Consider the following 18,096-nt stretch of genomic DNA (forward strand, 5'->3'; position numbering starts at 1 on the left):
GCAATGAGCCGGCGAAGCCAAAGCCTCTTGCCACTATTTTACCCATCACTATGGCATCAGTAGGTTAGTTAGTTGGTAGTAGGTAGGTGTAGACTGTAGTAGGTACCGTACCTGGTAAGACTTGGTAAAAGAGAAGAGCAGACAGTCCTCCCCAATACCTGCATACAATAAATGTCACAAGAAGCTTAAGGAAGTAACTATACGATGTGCGAGCTTAAGGCCTATTTTAAGAAATTTTAACTGGGCTTAACATACGTTTTCACAGTATGTGTGTAGTCTTCTAACTTCAGTCGCTGTCAGGGCTGGTTCTCTCCGGGCACTGCGGCTTCCTCCACCAGAAGAAGTTAGCTTGCAGTGATTAATTCGGTGAATTCCGTCTCAACTTCGGATATTTCTAGCCGTGAAAAACTATCCGTATTTCCAAACCAAATATGTAAACAGCTTATACCGTATTTCTGGCCGTGAAAAACTATCCCCGACGGCCACGAGATTTCTAAAAAATAATTCTTCGTCAATTTTAGAATATTTGACGCCGTTTTCACCCTCCGAAACGCATAATAAGCTTTTAAAAAATATTTTTTCAAATGCTCGAATCTCATTGGTTCTGGTGTTTGGTGGCGATTTTCGTTGAAGATAACGAGGTTGGTCTTAACGTATTTTAATTACAAATTAGAGGTTCATTAGATTGTGAATCAAAGAAAGACGGGTGAAACAAACTCCTATTGAACTTTTTCGCAATTGTTTTATGCAAACTTCCGCATCCGGTCGATGTCGGCCTCCAGTGCGTGATTTGGTTTTCGAAATATTTTTTCAAATGCTCGACTCTCATTGGGTCCGGTGTTTGGTGACGCGTTTCGTTGAAGATAACCAGGCCCGTGCGACCCGAGGTTGGTCTTAAAGTATTTTAATAATAAATTGGAGGTGCATAAGATTGTGAATCAAACAATGACGGGTGAAAGAAACTCCTATTGAACGTTTTCAATTTGTTATGCATAGTTCCGCATCCACAAGATGGCGGCCTCCATTGCGCTTCGGAATTCCCAAGCCAAGGCATAATCAGGTTTTCGACATAATACGTACGCGTTTATGGACAACACCGGCTTCGCCGGCTATAAAATATTTTTTCAAATGCTCGAATCTCATTGGTTCTGGTGTTTGGTGACGATTTTCGTTGAAGATAACGAGGTTGGTCATAACGTATTTTAATTACAAATTAGAGGTTCATTAGATTGTGAATCAAAGAAAGACGGGTGAAACAAACTCCTATTGAACTTTTTCGCAATTGTTTTATGCAAACTTCCGCATCTGGTCGATGGTGGCCTCCAGTGCGTGATTTGGTTTTAGAAATATTTTTTCAAATGCTCGACTCTCATTGGGTCCGGTGTTTGGTGACGCGTTTCGTTGAAGATAACCAGGCCCGTGCGACCCGAGGTTGGTCTTAAAGTATTTTAATAATAAATTGGAGGTGCATAAGATTGTGAATCAAACAATGACGGGTGAAAGAAACTCCTATTGAACGTTTTCAATTTGTTATGCATAGTTCCGCATCCGCAAGATGGCGGCCTCCATTGCGCTTCGGAATTCTCAAGCCAAGGCATAATCAGGTTTTCGACATAATACGTACGCGTTTATTGACAACACCGGCTTCGCCGGCTATTAATCATTGCTGATTCAAATGATGTATATATCAGCCAGATGGGCCTGTTAGTTTTTATTCTATACTGTTTGGAAGGGCAGGGGGCTGGCGGCCGTTGCGCGGTAGCGCGTCGTGATACCTCGCCCTGCCTGTGCCCGGAATATGAGCTTCATGGCCGCCATTCATATCCGATTGGGCCGAGCACAATCTGAAGGTCGTCGATATTATGTCAAGGTCATGCCAAGGTAAAAAATATATACTGTTTTTGACAGCTGAGTTCCTACTGATTCTGAACATATATAGTTTGTGGGATTTTATTGGAACGAGAAACGTTCAACAAATTATTCTTATTATTCTAATTTTCTATTTTTCAAATTGACAAATTATTCTATTTTTCAAAATGAAATCTTGTTTATTGCACAACTTTTGCGTCTTTATAATATAAAACAAAACCACCTTTAGAGGCCATTTTTCCCCGCAAAGCGGGGGTTGGCCTTTTTCGGGAACCGTGGTTGTTGTTGTTTTTCCGTTCCCTTTTTGAAGCAATGTTTTACGGCCGGTTGCCCTTCCTGACGCCAACCCTTTTTGCCGCCTTTAACGACAAACAGGGAATTACCAGTGAACTGGTACTCAATTTGCCGACCTCGGAAAGATGACAGGCTGAGTCAACCCCCCTGGCGTTAATTCAGCGATCGACCGGGATTCGAACCCAGGATCCTTGGATCCTAAGCCGGCACCCTAGCCGCTAGCCCAACACCAGGGTCAACGTCTTTGCTACATGATAAACAATAGACCAAAATGACGGTATATTCTAAAACAAAAATTCATATATCTCCACTCTCCAGAACCGATAAAGATATCCACAAAATTCCAAAAGTTCTACTCTTCAAACAGTTTGCTCTATCGAATAACAGAATATTAAGACATTCAGAACAATTTAAATTTTTTAGTAAAGTGCCTACATTGTGCACCCAGACACGTAACCTCTGCGGCACTGTGTGCAACATTAACATGGGGATTGAAAACTCATTTGTCGGCTTCTACTGGACGAAATCGGCTGCAAATTTAGGAAGTAAATGTTTTGTACATCGATGCTCCAAATTTCAGCAACGCCCATTTTCCCATTCTCGAGTTTCATTAAGGAAACCCTCGATTTCACGTCCATCCGTCTGCCATAAATGTGTTGGTGCTCGTATCTCAAAGGCTATACATTCAAACTTGGGATATACATCGGCCAATACATCTAATTAATGGCTTTCAAAACCAATTCCACCTTAAGTGCCATAGGTTTTGCTTACAAAACAAAAAAAAAATATATATATATATATATTGTTGCGGATCTCCGACGTCGGCTCTCCCCTTATCAAGGGGGGATTAATCCCCTTGTCCTTTATCTGGCCGACGCGATCCTGAAGTTATCACGTTCCTTCCGGTCGGTGTTAAATAGGGTTGTTGGTCGAATTAGTCCTATTACCTAAGTACTAATACCGACCGTGAAGCAAGGAAATAACTCCCGCCCGAACCACGGCGTTAGTGGACACGCCGAGCGGTGAGCCACGATTCGAGCCGTTAACAACGACTAGACCCGATTATAGCGGTTCCTAATCGTGCCACGCGTACCCAATTGAGAAAAGAAAGAAATTCTCTCAAGAAAAAAAGAAAATCCTCTCCAAGAAGTTCTGTCACTCAAACGTTTGGGTCTCACTATCTGCCATGATCTTTCTTGGGAAAACCACATTTCAAATCTGGCCTCCAAAGCCAGTCGCCGACTGGGCATCCTCCGTCGTGCGAAGTCCTTCCTTGGCACACCTGAGCTCCTCACCACGTACAAAGCTTTCATCCGCAGCTCAATGGAATACTGCTCTCCCCTCTGGGCTGGTGCTCCTGCCTCACACCTAGCTCGTCTTCACGCTGTTGAAAGCAAAGCATTCAGAATCATTGGAATCTCCCGCGATGAAGCGAACTCCAAGGGCCTCTCACTCACTCACCGCAGGCAGATTGGTGGTCTTTCCGTCTTCTACCGACTCCTCTCTGGCCTTGCCCCCCCAGCTCTCTCTGGGCTCTGTCCCGCAAATATTCCTACAGGTCGCACAAGATCTGCCTGCATATGGTTAACCCTCTTATGGTTAAACTGCCAAAATCAAGACTCTCTGCTCACCTTCACTCCTTCATTCCTCTTTTCTCCCGCCTCTGGAACAAACTCCCTCACTCTCTTCAATCCCACTCTTCTCTTGTCTTCCGCTCCCTCTTTTTATATATTTTGTTTGTCTGGTTGATTTGTTTGTGAAGTAAATGTCAGCTCTTTCACGAGCCTCGATTCAGTATACAAAAAAAAAAAAAGACTAGGACGATCGGATTAAGGAGAAACCAGGAAGAACAAGGCAATTTGTTCACAATGTACAAAGAAGAGGAAAAGAAAGGATGTACAAGGAAGAGGAAGAAAAAGTACACAGGGCAGCCTTATTCAGGCTTATTCTATTCCCTTGGACTCGGGCCCGTTCGCTCTCAGACTCAGACTCGGTCTCAGACGCTGACTCACGCGGGGATGTAGAAGGTAGGGTGGAAGGTCCGGCGATGGCGTCCACAGCTCGTCCCGGTCCTTGACTCGTTCCAGCAGATGATGGTGGGCGGCAGGCAGCTCTCCGTGTAGCGTAGGCGCGAGCGGACAATTATCGTGACGGGGAAAGGTCGGTAAGCTGGCGGTTATTGCTCGCTTAGCCGCGTACATAATAAGTGTACCGGCGCCTTTACACGCGCTCCCGGTATTACTCTGATCGCTCCAAGCGCCCCTTCCCCAATGTCCTTCTGCACGTTGCAGTTATCGGCAATGCGTGCCGCGCGCTCGCCTTTTGTAAAGCTGGTTGCCACAGCGCGTCTCTCCCTCTCGTACTCAACTCTCGTACCAGCCCTTCTGAATGCGCTCTTCATACCACGAAGTTCTTCTGGGCAGTCCTCTTCGCACAGTCCTCTGTAAGGGCTTTGCTTGCGCGCTTTTATAAGACAAGCCAGCGAACGCTCTGGAAGCCCCAACCACGCCCTGTCAGGCGATCTCACCTTAGCCCTGATTGGCTGGTGTGGTCTTACCGGCTCCGCCTTTATGGCTGTTTGACGTGGCGGCACCTCCATCCTTGCGCTCCGCCCCCTTTTCGGGCCTCACCTCGTGGCCTTTGGGCTGGGTTGAGCGAGCCCAAGGGCAGCGAAGGCTGCTGTCCAAGGAGCGTAACAAACTGGGAGGGGCGATGGGGTACAGACTGAACAGCACTTAATGGCGTCGCTTGGAGGGAGGCTGCCAAAATGAACGAAAGGGGCCTACTCTTATTTGTTTGACACAACGCAGATGCAACTACTGGACATGGCCTTATCTAAACACATACTAAGAAATAACTACCGTCCTAAGATGACCTACGTGTTGCTTGTGGCCTATCTATGGGGTGCAACCTTTAACCTTTAATGATGTTACTTGTGTGGGTTCTCAAAACCGCAACAATATATATTGTTACGGACCGCGGATAAGATGTTGATTTGCCGAGCGGATGGCACCGCGGCCGAACAGTTACCCCGACTAACCCGATTCCCGAACGTTGGCCGGATCGCGCCACAGATATTCAATAGGGAAAAGACAAAGGCGACACGGATGTGAAGAAGAAGAAGAAGACAAAAAGGTTGGCAATACTACTAAATTTATTCCTATTATATACACGCTCAAAGTAACCAAGGAAGAAGGAAAGATAATAAAATAATGTACAGAAGATATTAGAGACACAGTGAAAATCGCTAGCTTACCTACAGTCTTAATTAACCCAGGGACAAGACACACAGAACAAACTCACGTACACAAAAGGATGGAAAGGCAGGAGGTGGATGACTGGAGGGAGAGGAAGGTCCAACGGGTCCTGCAGCACGATCGGTGCGTTTCGCAGCCGCCGTTCCTTCGCGGCCCTGCTCAAAACTGCCGTCCAGGCCCCAAGCTGCTGTTGTTGCTGCTGTGGCTGTTGCTGCTGTGGCTGTTGCTGCTGCGGCTGTGTGGATGTCGCGTGCTCTTTTCAGGACTCGTCTCTCTCGTCTTGTCAAAGCTCATCTGGTCCAACCACTCAACTCAACAACTTGCACGTCTCCCTGTCCAACTACTCCTCGGTTCTTGCGCGCGCGCTTTTATAGCGCCTCAGGCGATCAAGCCGCCGGCCTTCAGGACACGCCCATCGGTCAGCTCGCCTCGGCCCTGATTGGTTGGCACGGCCCTCTGACTCCGCCCTTGATGACGATGGGCGGGCACGCCCTTCTTCCCCGAGCTGAGCACATGTTCAATGGCGGCTTTGGGGCGAAATCAGCAACCCACCGCTGTAACAAACCTGGCAAACTGCCCAGTGCGGTTGGCAATGGAGACTTGGAGGGGATGTAGCTGGAAATGGAGATTTTGGGAATGGGAATGAAAGGGGATCTATCTTGTTTCACTTGGTGCAATGGAGTGTCATCTTAATGGAAGACAAGGCCTTACCCTAATACACATAATAAGGAAATAAACTACTGAATAGGGATATTATAGTGTCCTTCATGTATGCTTTATGGAACTAACTACGGGAACGCCCTTTGACCTTTATACAACACTGGAGTGAGGAGGGTCCAGAATAAAGCAATAATAATAAAAAAAACACAATAAAAAAAACACAATCCTCATATCCACAACAATATATATATTGCTAATGTTTTGAGATGTGTAAAGTGAGCTCAATAAAGGTTAAAGGTTACCCCCCATAGATAGTCACATGAGCAACATGTAGCCTCATTTGTAGTATAGTTATGTCTTAGTATGTGTGAGAGTAGGCCCTTTCCAGTGTTAATTCTGCGTTGTGTAAAAACAGGAGAATAGGCCCCACTTCTGCAAACCATTCTACCTCTACAGGCACGATCCATTTCGCTGCCCTTTGCTTGCTCACTAGTCGAGTTAACACGAGGTAGGCCTAAAGAGGTGGGGGCGGCGTTGAGGTCGGGAGCGGCAGAGGCGATGACGGTAAGCATGAGCCGCCAATCAGGGCTCAGAGGTGGCGGCGTCAGAGGGCGTGGTGAGAAGAGTCTGGTGAGTTCCAGAAGGTTTGCGGGGCGGGCCTATATAACCCGATGCGCAAAGCCCTCAGGAGGACTTGCAGAGGAGAGGGAGAGGACTTGCATCACTCGCACTGTACCGCTTGATGAACTTGACTATCGATAAGAACGCGTGCACTAACCAACACCAAGGGTTGAGGAAGAAGAGTTGGTTACTAGATATACGCGGGCGCAGCCAGGCGCGGTTATAACGAACTTGCGCATTCCAGCCAAGCGAGTGAACGAGGTTGCGTAACCACCCCTTTGTCGTAAAAGCCATCCCGCCTTTGCCGTAAAAGCCCTCCCTACCGTTCGCCCCGATATATTGCCTTTGCTCAAGAGACACGCTACGTGGCCCTGTCTTCGCCGATCTCCATTTTCGTGGGCGTGCCGGGGACCATGGAGAGCTGGACGAGAACCATCCTTGGACGCGCTGGGGAACACCTGCCCATCTGCAATACCCCGTTTGAGTGCGTGAGACCGGCCCGTTGTCTCTGGGATAATTAAGCCTGTATAAGGATTGCTCTGTGTCTCTTCGTCCTGAACTGTATATACGTGTGATAATCATTAAATCAATCTGTTCTTCCTTTCTTCTGAATTCAATCGTTCCCGTGATTTCTCCAATTGACTAAGCGTGGCACGAATAAGATCGCTCCAATCGGGTCCATTAATTATAACTGCGCGGATCACGTGTACGCAAACCGCTCGGCGTATTCCAACCTCACGTGGTTCGTTGCGAGGCTCGTTTCCTCGCTTCCAGGGCAGTGCGAGTACTTAGGTACGAGCGAGAATTTGGTCCCGAAACCCTATTTTGCGCTGTCCTGAAGGGACGTTGCAAGCCCCGGTTCCGCCAGGCCCAGTAAAGACAAGGGGATTAATCCCCCCTTGATAAGGGGAGAAGGCCGGCGAGAGAACCGCAACAATATATTATTATTATTACAAGAACGAAAGTCTAACAGCGGCGTAGCCGGGCTTGTAAAATATTATAAACCACAAACACACATGATTAGCTTTTTAAACAGTCGCTAATGCTGCTTATAACATTAAACAAAGACATTTGGAGGAATCCAGACATCCGTGAGGTAAATTTTACTTACAGAACTGAGCAAAGATCTACTGTAATCTGTATACCCCACAAGAGTTGGGTAAATAACATGCCCCTTCCTGCCGCAAAATGGCGTTTTTCATAGCGGCCTTTTGAAACCCACCAATTGAGGTTTTGTTTTGAAAACCACCAATGAAACCCACTTTTTCTGCTGTTTTACACGAAACTGTTTAACACGAGGAAGCCCGGGTTGTGCTCATTTACCAAGCAGCTAGCTCGCGCTTGCCAAGCCAGCCGTTCCTTATCAACGGTTTTGAATGGCGTGCTTGTTCGGATGCTTAAACCACTTGGCGATCTCTCCACAAGAAACTTGGTAAACAAGCATTCTGAGTATTGCGCTGCAATACATGTCCCCTACCGGCAGTTTGTCGTCCAGAAAACTGTTGGGAAAATTACCAAAGTTCAACGTGCCATAACTTTGTCAAATATGATCGAAACGTCGTGAAGTTCAAACTTGATCTGTAACTTATCATTAGGAAACCATGTACCAAGTTTGAAATCATTAGCATTAAGAGTTTAGAAAAAAAAGTCCGGAAAACAGTGTGCGAAATTAACGACAGCCTGTGGCTGGTAACTTTTGTCCCGGGCTGGTATCTTTATTGAGTTGCCAGCCCGGTGGTCTGGATAGATTTTGCCCTACACTTTCCTGTGTGCCCCAACATCCTGGCAGTCATTGACCTGATATTGACACTGCCAGCCAGCTCGGCCAAATGTGAGCGAGGATTCTCACAAATGAAGATCATGAAGAATGATCTCAGGAACAGGCTCAAGTCAACAACAATGTCGGATTTGCTCTGCATCCAACTAGAATCTGAGGACATCACCGACTTTGAGCCTAAGCCAGCAATCAACTTCTGGAACAGCTGTTCCAAGAGAACGAGAAGGCCCAACTTCACCCGGAGCGGAGCAGGAGCCAGCTTGTTGCCAGAGCTGGTGCGGGATCAGGTCACGGAGATAGATGCTGCTGCTGTTGCAGGTGGTGAACCTGAGGGAGCTGGTCTGCCGGAGCCAATATCAGCAGCTGACAAACAGTCGGATTATGAGTCCGGCCTTGACACTGACTGCGAAGACGTGGTTCTGGATGACATTGAGGACTTACAGGCTGCCGTGGAAGATATGTAAAACTAACAAGAAATGTGATAGATCATAGACCGACTACTAGACCTCAAGTTTTTCTCAACTTTGTATTACTTTAACTCACCATCAAGTTATCAACTGTGACTGTCCTGCACATGTTGATCGATCTATGCACAAACTTTTTATAAAATTTCCTCACTTTTCTGACAATAAAACGTATTTGGTGTCATGAAAATATTATTCACTCGTGTTTTTTTATTTAATTATTCGAGAAGACCTATAGTTGCTATTAGGTTTTTAGGGAGTTTATTCCTGAACACTCCTAAAATGCACCAATTTGAGTCCTTATTTTCATCTCAGTTCTTCAGGCTGGTAACTTTTTCTTCGGGCTGGTAACTCTGAAAAGTTACCAGCCCAAATGGCTGGTAACTATATGCCCCAATTTCACACACTGCCGGAAAACTGTTCTTTGCATGACGGACTGACAGACGGACAGACGGAGGGACGGAGTGCAAACCTATAGTCCCCTCCGGTGTACACCGGTAGGGGACTAATGAACACACACCCAATGTTCTTGAGACCCGACCATAGATCTACTGTAATCTATATACCCCCACAAAGATTGGGTTAATGACATGCTTTCAAAAAACCGAGGCAAATTCCTTACTTCCGCGGTTGTAAGTACCATACACCGCTTATCATTGATTCATGAACCATACACCACTTCAATCCATTAACTTTGGATTCATGACATTGGGATTAAAGTGTTATGGTCATATTTACTATACTAGTGAGGTACCCGTGCTACGCACGGGTGGGAGGCCATAAGCAAACAGACAATGCAGAAACGGCGAATGCTAAAGCATGAAACCAATAAATTCCACATTCCTGTAGCATCTTCAGTCACACATCAGACATGGACAGCAAGTTCGTGAAGGACTTCCATGAAAAACGTACCCGTTCGCAAACAAACAGGTACGTGTGTTCCATTCCCAGTCAATGGCGAATCTGTATATGGCGATCCGAGAATTTCACGTTTAGAACGTAAAACCGTCACTGTATTTCGTCATTCACTTGAACTCGATATCTCTTTTTTTCATTCCAAACAGCATAACTCCAATCACAAATACACATTAATATAATAAACTTTTAACAACATTCGTGACATAAACAAATATTTAAATTCTGATGTGAAGTTCCGTACGGGTGGATGAATACAATTAAGAATTCAAAATCGTACTTGTATTCACTCAATTCCAATCATCACTTGATACTTTAACAAAACGATTAACACGATTAACGTTTAACGATTTAACATTACGATTGAATGACGGTTGTATTGGGATATTATCAAACTCGCGCATTGCCGTAATCTGTCCGCATTCGCGGCAGGTTCATAATTCTCATCAAAATCTAAACTATTTGTAGAATTTCAATTAAAGCCACATCACTGTTCATATCGGTAAATATTCCATCGTGTTTGGAAAAACTGGAAAATTGGAAAAAAATTGGAAAAACACTATAGCCTATTTTACTCCAAGGGGTCCCAGGAATACCCACCCAAATTATCGTTGCGATCGGTTCAGCTGTTTTTGCGGTACCTTTGAACAGACAGACGGACATTTGGTGAATTATTGTAAGATTATTATTATTACTATTACAAAAACGATACTCCTGAAATGATACACGACTGTATTAAGAAAGTTGGGCTTAATTTGTCTTAAACGGCTGGAAGGTGAGGCATAAAGCCGAAGGCCTGTACGTACTGTTTTGTTGGAAGAGCCGTAACGCTGATGCTTTCGATATTTGATGGTCATTTTAACAATCGGTTTGTTTGTGTTTCACACTGAATGAAAAACGTAAAGGTAGAACATGGCGATTGTGATATATGACAGGTTCGATGACATGTTCGGCCTGAACGAAATTGGAATCAAAATGCCGGACTGTGGAGAGTCAGCCGCAGTACCGCTGTAATGACATCAGACGTAATCACATCACCCTGTCATGTGACCAGATCCTCAGCTCTGATTGGTATACGTTTGAGGGGACATACATACATGCATATATACATACAGACGGACAAACACTGTTCTAGATGGCTTTGCCCTATGGGCTACACAGTAAAAATTGAGTAAGTAGCATCAGTAGTTGAGCCCGTTTAATATCCGTGTAACAGATGGGGGAGGATTACTAGTAGGGAAGCATGAACACAATGTTATAATAAATCCAGAGGCACAATGGGTCTAAAATTGTCCTTTCCATAGCTGCCTCTATTGGCACGAGTGAAGCCACCAGAAGTGCTCTAGCGGGCATCTCACTGTTTCGATGTTCGTGACGTGGTACATTAAAGTTAAAAAGCAAAATATAGATCATACCGAGACAGGGGGGGGGGGGGGGGAGGAGGGGGTATGAGAGGTAGGGGAGAAACATATCAAGGGAATGCACATTTTCCGTTATTAGCTTGTTTACGGATTCCTCTCCGAACCCCGGTCACGGTGTACCGAGCCCCGAGAGGAGTCACGACAGAAAGATGTGTTATTCTGTGTGTCAAAGATCAATGGTGAAACCACACCAATTGTTACCAACAAACAAGTATTGTATTAAGGTCACACAAGAATAACAGTATAATAACAATATTAATCAATTGTACAACCAATATATCATTCCTATGATGGTACCATCCGTTTCGTACAATATAACTCACTGTGCTCCAAGTGAGTGAAAATAACATTCCCAATGTCTCTGTCCCGGCTTCAAGCCAAAATCGATCCACACTCCAGTGATCGTCAGAACGATGTTGTATCGAGACCAGAATCCCGCTCGGTTGACAGTCACAGTGCCAAAGATGGGCAAAAGTGTCCTCAAGAGGCGGCTGGGAAATCACACCTTCGGGTATGGACGTTCAATGGCTCCCAATCGGCGAACCGCAAATTCACACTCAAAATCCACGTTACACACACACACCAGGTTAACGTTTGGATGCGGTGAAATGGTTGAAGCGAGGTGAAAAACCTGGAGCGATGCGAAATCAAGCGCGAGGCAAAATGGCCAACGGTCCGTTCTCGAGACGTAACGGCACTCCAATGATTCTCTTCGGAATCAACCGCAAAACCTGTCACGCAGGTTTATCTGTCACAGCGATAACAACTCTGTCACAGGAATCCCTTTCCCAGGAAACCCCAAAGTTCGCTAGTGACTCCCGTTCGCCAGCATTTGCTCCAAACCTCCAAGCAGCTCGGCTCCTTGTCCGACCTCACTCGCTCCGCCTCTTCTTTTTCTTCTTCCTCCTCGTCCTCGTCCGGTTCTCGATCCGGTTTCCGGTTTCTTTTAAAACACTAACTTTTTTTACCTTTTGAAAACAGTAATCTCTATTTCACTTAAACGATAACAATAATAGTACATGGAACCAAAAATGTTTACAGTGGATGAAAACCACAACAACGGAAGTGACAAATCCGTAACACTTGCATATATGTGTCCTCAACATATTGTTACGGACCGCGGATTGGATGTTATTTACCGAGCGGAGGTAACCGCGGCCGAACAGTTGTTCCCCCTTTCTTCCCGACTCACCCGATTCACCCAGATGTTGGCCAAATCGCGCTATGCCAAATCAATGATAGAAAGGACACGACGACTGGGAAAGATGAAACGACGCAGTACAGTTCTCAAGACCTCCGGAGGAGGGTATAATTACAGTGGTGGAGAAAAGGGGGGTTGATTACAAGGCAGAGTGAGGTAAAGACACAGAAGAGATGGGCACTTAAATACAGTCTTATCTTAACCCAGACAGACCACGGACAAACGGACAAGGTAGACTTACACAGGGATTGATGGCAGGAAGGGACAGGTAGGTCGATGGCACAAGGTGCACCTTGGCTCGGGGACAGGATAAACACAGTCCAAAGATGCAGGGAGGTCTCACAGCGCTCGGAGGGGACGTCTTGCTTTCTCTCAGCTCAGCGCGTATCTGACGTCACCTCTCTCTCACTGCGCATGCTCAACGGGGAGTGACACGCCCTCGGCTGGTTGGTTCCGCCCCAATTGGGGCCGGTCCGCCGCTTCCATTGGGTGCGGGGGTTACCGGGCTCCGCCCTTGACGAGGAGCCGACAGGGAGCCCCTGTTTGGTAACCCCGTCGAGCACATGTCCGATGGCGGCTCGTTGGGAAGGCCTGGTGCCCTCCCACCACTCCTACCAACCAAGCCGGAGTGAGGATGCGCACTCCCTGCGCGCGTTGTTGTTGTTGTTGTTGTTGTTGTTGTTGAAGAGAACTGTGAGGAAGAGCTGCGGGGAGGTATTGGGAGGTCCTAAACTTCCTAACGGTGCCATACAATCACATTCTGGTGCAACGAAGGGTCAGAATTAATGGAAACGAATCCTTAACTGACATAGACTAAGAATAACTAGCAAGATGTCCTATAGTTGTCTTACATGAGATGCGGTGGACCTGGATGCGACATTTAATGGGGGAAATAGGGGGAGGTCGGGTCTACAGAGTGTTGTTTACAGAAAATGGGACTAGGGAATGGGGGATTGGGGAGAGTTGGGAAGTATTGAGGAAATAGGGGAATATTTACAAGCGGATATGGATGGATGCAAATCCCATATCCGCAACAATATTATCTTAATAATACATGTTACTTGATCGCTCTTGGGGAAAAATGCAGGCAGGGTATAGGAACTCACACACTCGAGGTCTGAACACGGAGGTGTTATAATAAATCTGTGTAAAGCAATCGTTTCACTCACAAGCGCATGTGTAAATGCTATGATTAAATTTGTGTTGTTGACAACAAATCATGACAAACCTCAACATACGATCTTACTCGATCGCTCCTCAGAAAAAAACTAGAACAATGCGACTGTGTCGCCAATATGCCTCCGCATAGTCCCACAATGGGTAGATGCCATCACTCTGCATATGTATGGGTAGGGGATCAAGTTTGTGAAGTTTCATGTTGATCGGATAAGGTTCGTTTTTCTATCCAAGATGGCTGGCAAACCACGTGACCTATGACATCATTTTCAAACTACAGTATATGCAACAGTGCTGTTAGATGATATTTGTAAAATTTTGCATCGATAGTGTAAGCGGTTTCAGAGATATAATTATTTAATATTTTCCTTCAATCCAATATGGCTGCCAAACCATGTGACCAATGATGTCATAAATTTAATATTTCAATACAAATGGGTCATGGATCATGTGCATGCAATTTCAGATTTTTAGGATAAGGAATTCGATTAAAACATTTTTTGGCTGGTATACCACTTAACCTATGATGTCATCATTATCATGCTTTTGTTCCCCATTGGGAGTACTTGACAATGTGGCAAGTTTTAACTTTTTCCATTCAGCAGTTTCCAAGAAATAATTTTTAATTATTTGCTTTTAATCCAAGATGGCTGCCATACCACGTGACTTATGACGTCACAATTATCATAAAAAAACATTCTGCATGGGTGTCACTCCTACCCTGAAAGTTTCTTCTCAATCGGACATATGGTTGCTGAGAAAAACGAGGTTTAGCCTGTATGTACGGACGGACGGACGTACGGAAGGACGGACAACACGAAAGCAAAATGCCTCCAGCTACTTTGTCGGCGGTGGCATTAAAAAAACCCAGGCAATGTATAAGCACAAGACCCGATCGATGCCTGAAGGCCAATTATCTGGTTTTATCTGGGTTCAATTTTTTTAAATCCAAACATAGCCCTCGACCTTCATTTGGAAGAAAAAGGAGACTATGCAAATTTTGGTTGCATTGTTTCTTGCACGGTCTGAATGCATCAGCAAACTAGATGGTATTCATACCCTGAAAGTTTCTTCTCAATCGGACATATGGTTGTCCGATTGAGAAGCCAATTTTACTTGGTGCGAGCCAACTGTTCTGTCTTTTAAGTGTTTTTTTTTCTTTGATCTAATTTGGCTGTCAAACCACGTGACCAAAGACATCATACATTTACATTCTGTAATATAATTGTTCTGATAAAAATCTCTAATAAAACTTTCCATGGAGCGGTTTTGGAAATACAGAGGTGCAACGTTTTTCCAAGATGTCGTCCATACCACGTGACCTATGACGTTATAATTGTCACTAAAAAAATTGCACAGGAGGAGGTGCTCCGATGGTGTAAAATTTTGTCAAATCGACCAACGCTTGCTGAGAAAATGAATTTTAATAATGCAGGGCGTACGTACGCCACATGTACTGACACAACCGATCGCCTAACCCCGTTTTTCGCTTCGTGAGTGCAGGGTAACTAAACCGGCACTCAGTAGAGAGAATACCTCCGCCTGGCTGAACAGTTTATGTTTCGTATCCACTGATAGATCAGATCTGGATTCGGACCTGAACCAAAATCTAATCTGCTTGTTATTGTTGCTTAATCAACTCATCCCCCAACAAGTGTTGTCATAATCCATAAACATCATTTTGAAATATCATCTTGTATATCGATTTTGGCCCTATCACTCAATGGTGAAGAATGACTTGAATAATTTCCAGATCCGAATCCGGATCTTCACCAAAATCTAATAATTTTATTCGTGTCACATACCCAAACTTTCACCAAATTTTGTCCAAATGCGTCCACAACATTTTGAGATGTCCTGTTCACAAACACAGATAGACAGACAGACAAACACCAGACGGGTGAAAACATAACCTCCATCCACCTCCGGTGGTGGAGGTAACAAACAAACGAATTTTCTTCTTTATATATATTACATTATTTGCACTTCTACACTGAAAACTTAAATGTTGGCACTTGTTGGATTAATTGTACTGCATCTCGTTCTGAGAACCTTTACAACACCCCCGTGTATATCTCATGAAAGCTGGAAGGTAACTCTGACGTGACACTGGTGTGATGTTGGCACCCTGATGCGTGTTTGAAAGTGTGCACTCAAATATGCTGAAAACAAACAAAACAACTTTGAAATTGGCCTTTTCTTAAACGTTGACATTGGAGACTTCTTGAAGTCTAGTGTCCTTGACATTTGATTATGTGTGATTATGTAAAAGCTTTTATCACATCTCTCAATCGTACTAATATCGGAAAGACGAAGGTGATGGCAAGTGATAAAGCATGTGGTGAGGTGGAAAGAACTGGGAAGTGGCCATGTGCTGTGTGCAGGAAGGGTGTCGGAGTGAACTCCATTCAATGTACAATGTGCGCTGAGTGGGTTCATCAAAAATGTAGTGGTCTGAGAGGGTCATTAACGAGTGTGGCAGCTACATTCAAGTGAAAGGTGTGCACAGAGGGAGCTACAGATGGAGGAAATGTTGAGTTGGATCTTGGAGATGGCATGAAGCTGGAAGGTGTGAAAACGTTTTGCTACCTAGGAGACATGCTGAATGGAGAAGGTGGATCAGACTCGGCGACGGTTGCTAGAGTGAGATGTGCATGGAAGAACTTTCGGGAACTGAGTGGTGTGCTGACGAGGAGGGGAGTGTCGTTGAAGTTGAAGGGAAAGGTGTATGCTGCATGTGTGAGAAGTGTTATGATTTATGGGAGCGAGACATGGGTAATGAACGTAGAGCAGCAACGAAGGGTGGAAAGGGTGGAAATGCGAATGGTTCGGTGGATGTGCGGAGTATCGTTGAGAGAGAGGAAGACAAATGATGAATTGCGAAAGATGATGGGAATAGAGCCTGTGATGGATGCTGTGAAGAGAAACAGGTTGAGATGGTTTGGTCATGTGTTGAGGAAGGATGAAAGTGACTGGTTGAGAAGAGTGATGGAAATGAATGTAGAAGGACGGGGAAGGAAGTAGAGGACGGGGAAGACCGAGAAAGACTTGGCTAAAGGTGGTGGAAGAAGAAATGCGGGCATGGGGGTTAACAAGGGGAGATGCAGATAATAGGGCAAAATGGAGAAGATTGTCATGGGGCCCGCAAGGCTAACCCCCGCTCTAGCAGGGAAAATGGCCTTAAAATGCCTGTTGTTTTCTCAATCGTACTAATTCCTCTGTTGGGCAGTGATGCTTGCTATGGAATGTGCCCATGTGATGTCACAATTTTTGGGATGTGGGGTAGGTAAGAAAAGCTTGTGACATAAAGCAGCATCCCTGCTATTGCAGGGCTATCCACCTGCAATTTTGTTTCTTCAACCTTCAGTTCCTCCTGTGCTTCTTGTGCAGTACATTGCTGTGCATGTGATTCCTGATCAGCTGATGACCTTTGGTGGAAGCGGTGAACCCTGCGCTTTGGCCACACTGGGAAATATCGGGGAACTGAGGGACGCCAAAGCTGCTCATAAAAGGATCTTCCAGATTGTGAAAATCCAGCTGGCAATTTTACCAGACAGGTGAGAGGGAGAAATTATTTGGTAGAGGAGGGGAAAGATGGGGATTGTGATTGTGACAAAGGGCCGAATCATATATGGGGGAAAAAGCTGCATTTTCTGGGATTGTTGAAATCTAACTCTCCTACATACTGATCGAGCTGACCAGATAGCGTCGAGGTACAGAGTCCCCTCTGAGCTGTCTCAGCTGGATTTCAATGTTGACCCAGCTATAACCTGTCGTCTTGGTGTTTCGCAGGCATGGTGGGGCATTAATGTGTGTGCCGTCCCTCGGATGGACGTTAAACTGGGAATCCCCACTGTTAAAGATCCCACGGTGTCTTTCGTGAAGAGTAGGTGAATTATCACCGACGCCCTGAACAAATTCCTACTCTAATCTACATGGGGGAACTGCATCAGCGGCACTGCTGGTCCCCAGGAAATGATGCTACCCGCACCTGTCTGCTGCATATGAAATAATAACAAGAAAACGTACTGATAATGTTGACAATGATTTTTTTTTTCTTCTCTTTGACAGAATGTACCTAACATTCCAGAACCTCGCTCCACAGAATGTTAGTTACAATGAAAGACCATTTGCCTGAAATGTGAGCCGAGCTCAGGTTGGTGGTGGAATCTCTTGGCCAGGCCTTCAATATCAAAATTTCATCTTTCCATTTCAAATTTACTCATGAATTAAATTTTCAAACAAAGTCTTGTTTCAGTGTGTGAATCGAGTCCTTTTTTATGGTGTAGCCCATAGGGCAAAGCCGCCTCGAACAGTGTATGTATGTATGTATGTATGTATGTATGTATGTATGTATTGTCGTATCTACCCTGTAGTGAAGACCTCAGGGCAACAGATGACCAAACGAGCTTTAACTCTGAGGCGTATACCCAACTATGGC

At 45.2% G+C, this 18,096-nt stretch overlaps 1 protein-coding gene across 1 annotated transcript in view; it reads left to right on the forward strand.

The window, feature by feature from the left end:
- Nucleotides 1-17,909, forward strand: part of LOC137439618 (macrophage migration inhibitory factor) — a 20,118-nt gene extending 2,209 nt beyond the window's left edge. The window contains exons 2-3 of the mRNA XM_068135550.2: nt 17,046-17,212; nt 17,727-17,909. Coding sequence (XP_067991651.2) covers nt 17,046-17,212; nt 17,727-17,793 — 234 coding nt within the window. The 3' untranslated portion in view covers nt 17,794-17,909. The remainder of the gene's footprint in view (nt 1-17,045; nt 17,213-17,726) is intronic.
- The last annotated feature ends 187 nt before the right edge of the window (nt 17,910-18,096 follow it).

Source organism: Myxine glutinosa, chromosome 14, assembly GCF_964187855.1.
Source record: "Myxine glutinosa chromosome 14, kmMyxGlut1.1, whole genome shotgun sequence".
Classification (NCBI taxonomy): domain Eukaryota; kingdom Metazoa; phylum Chordata; class Myxini; order Myxiniformes; family Myxinidae; genus Myxine; species Myxine glutinosa.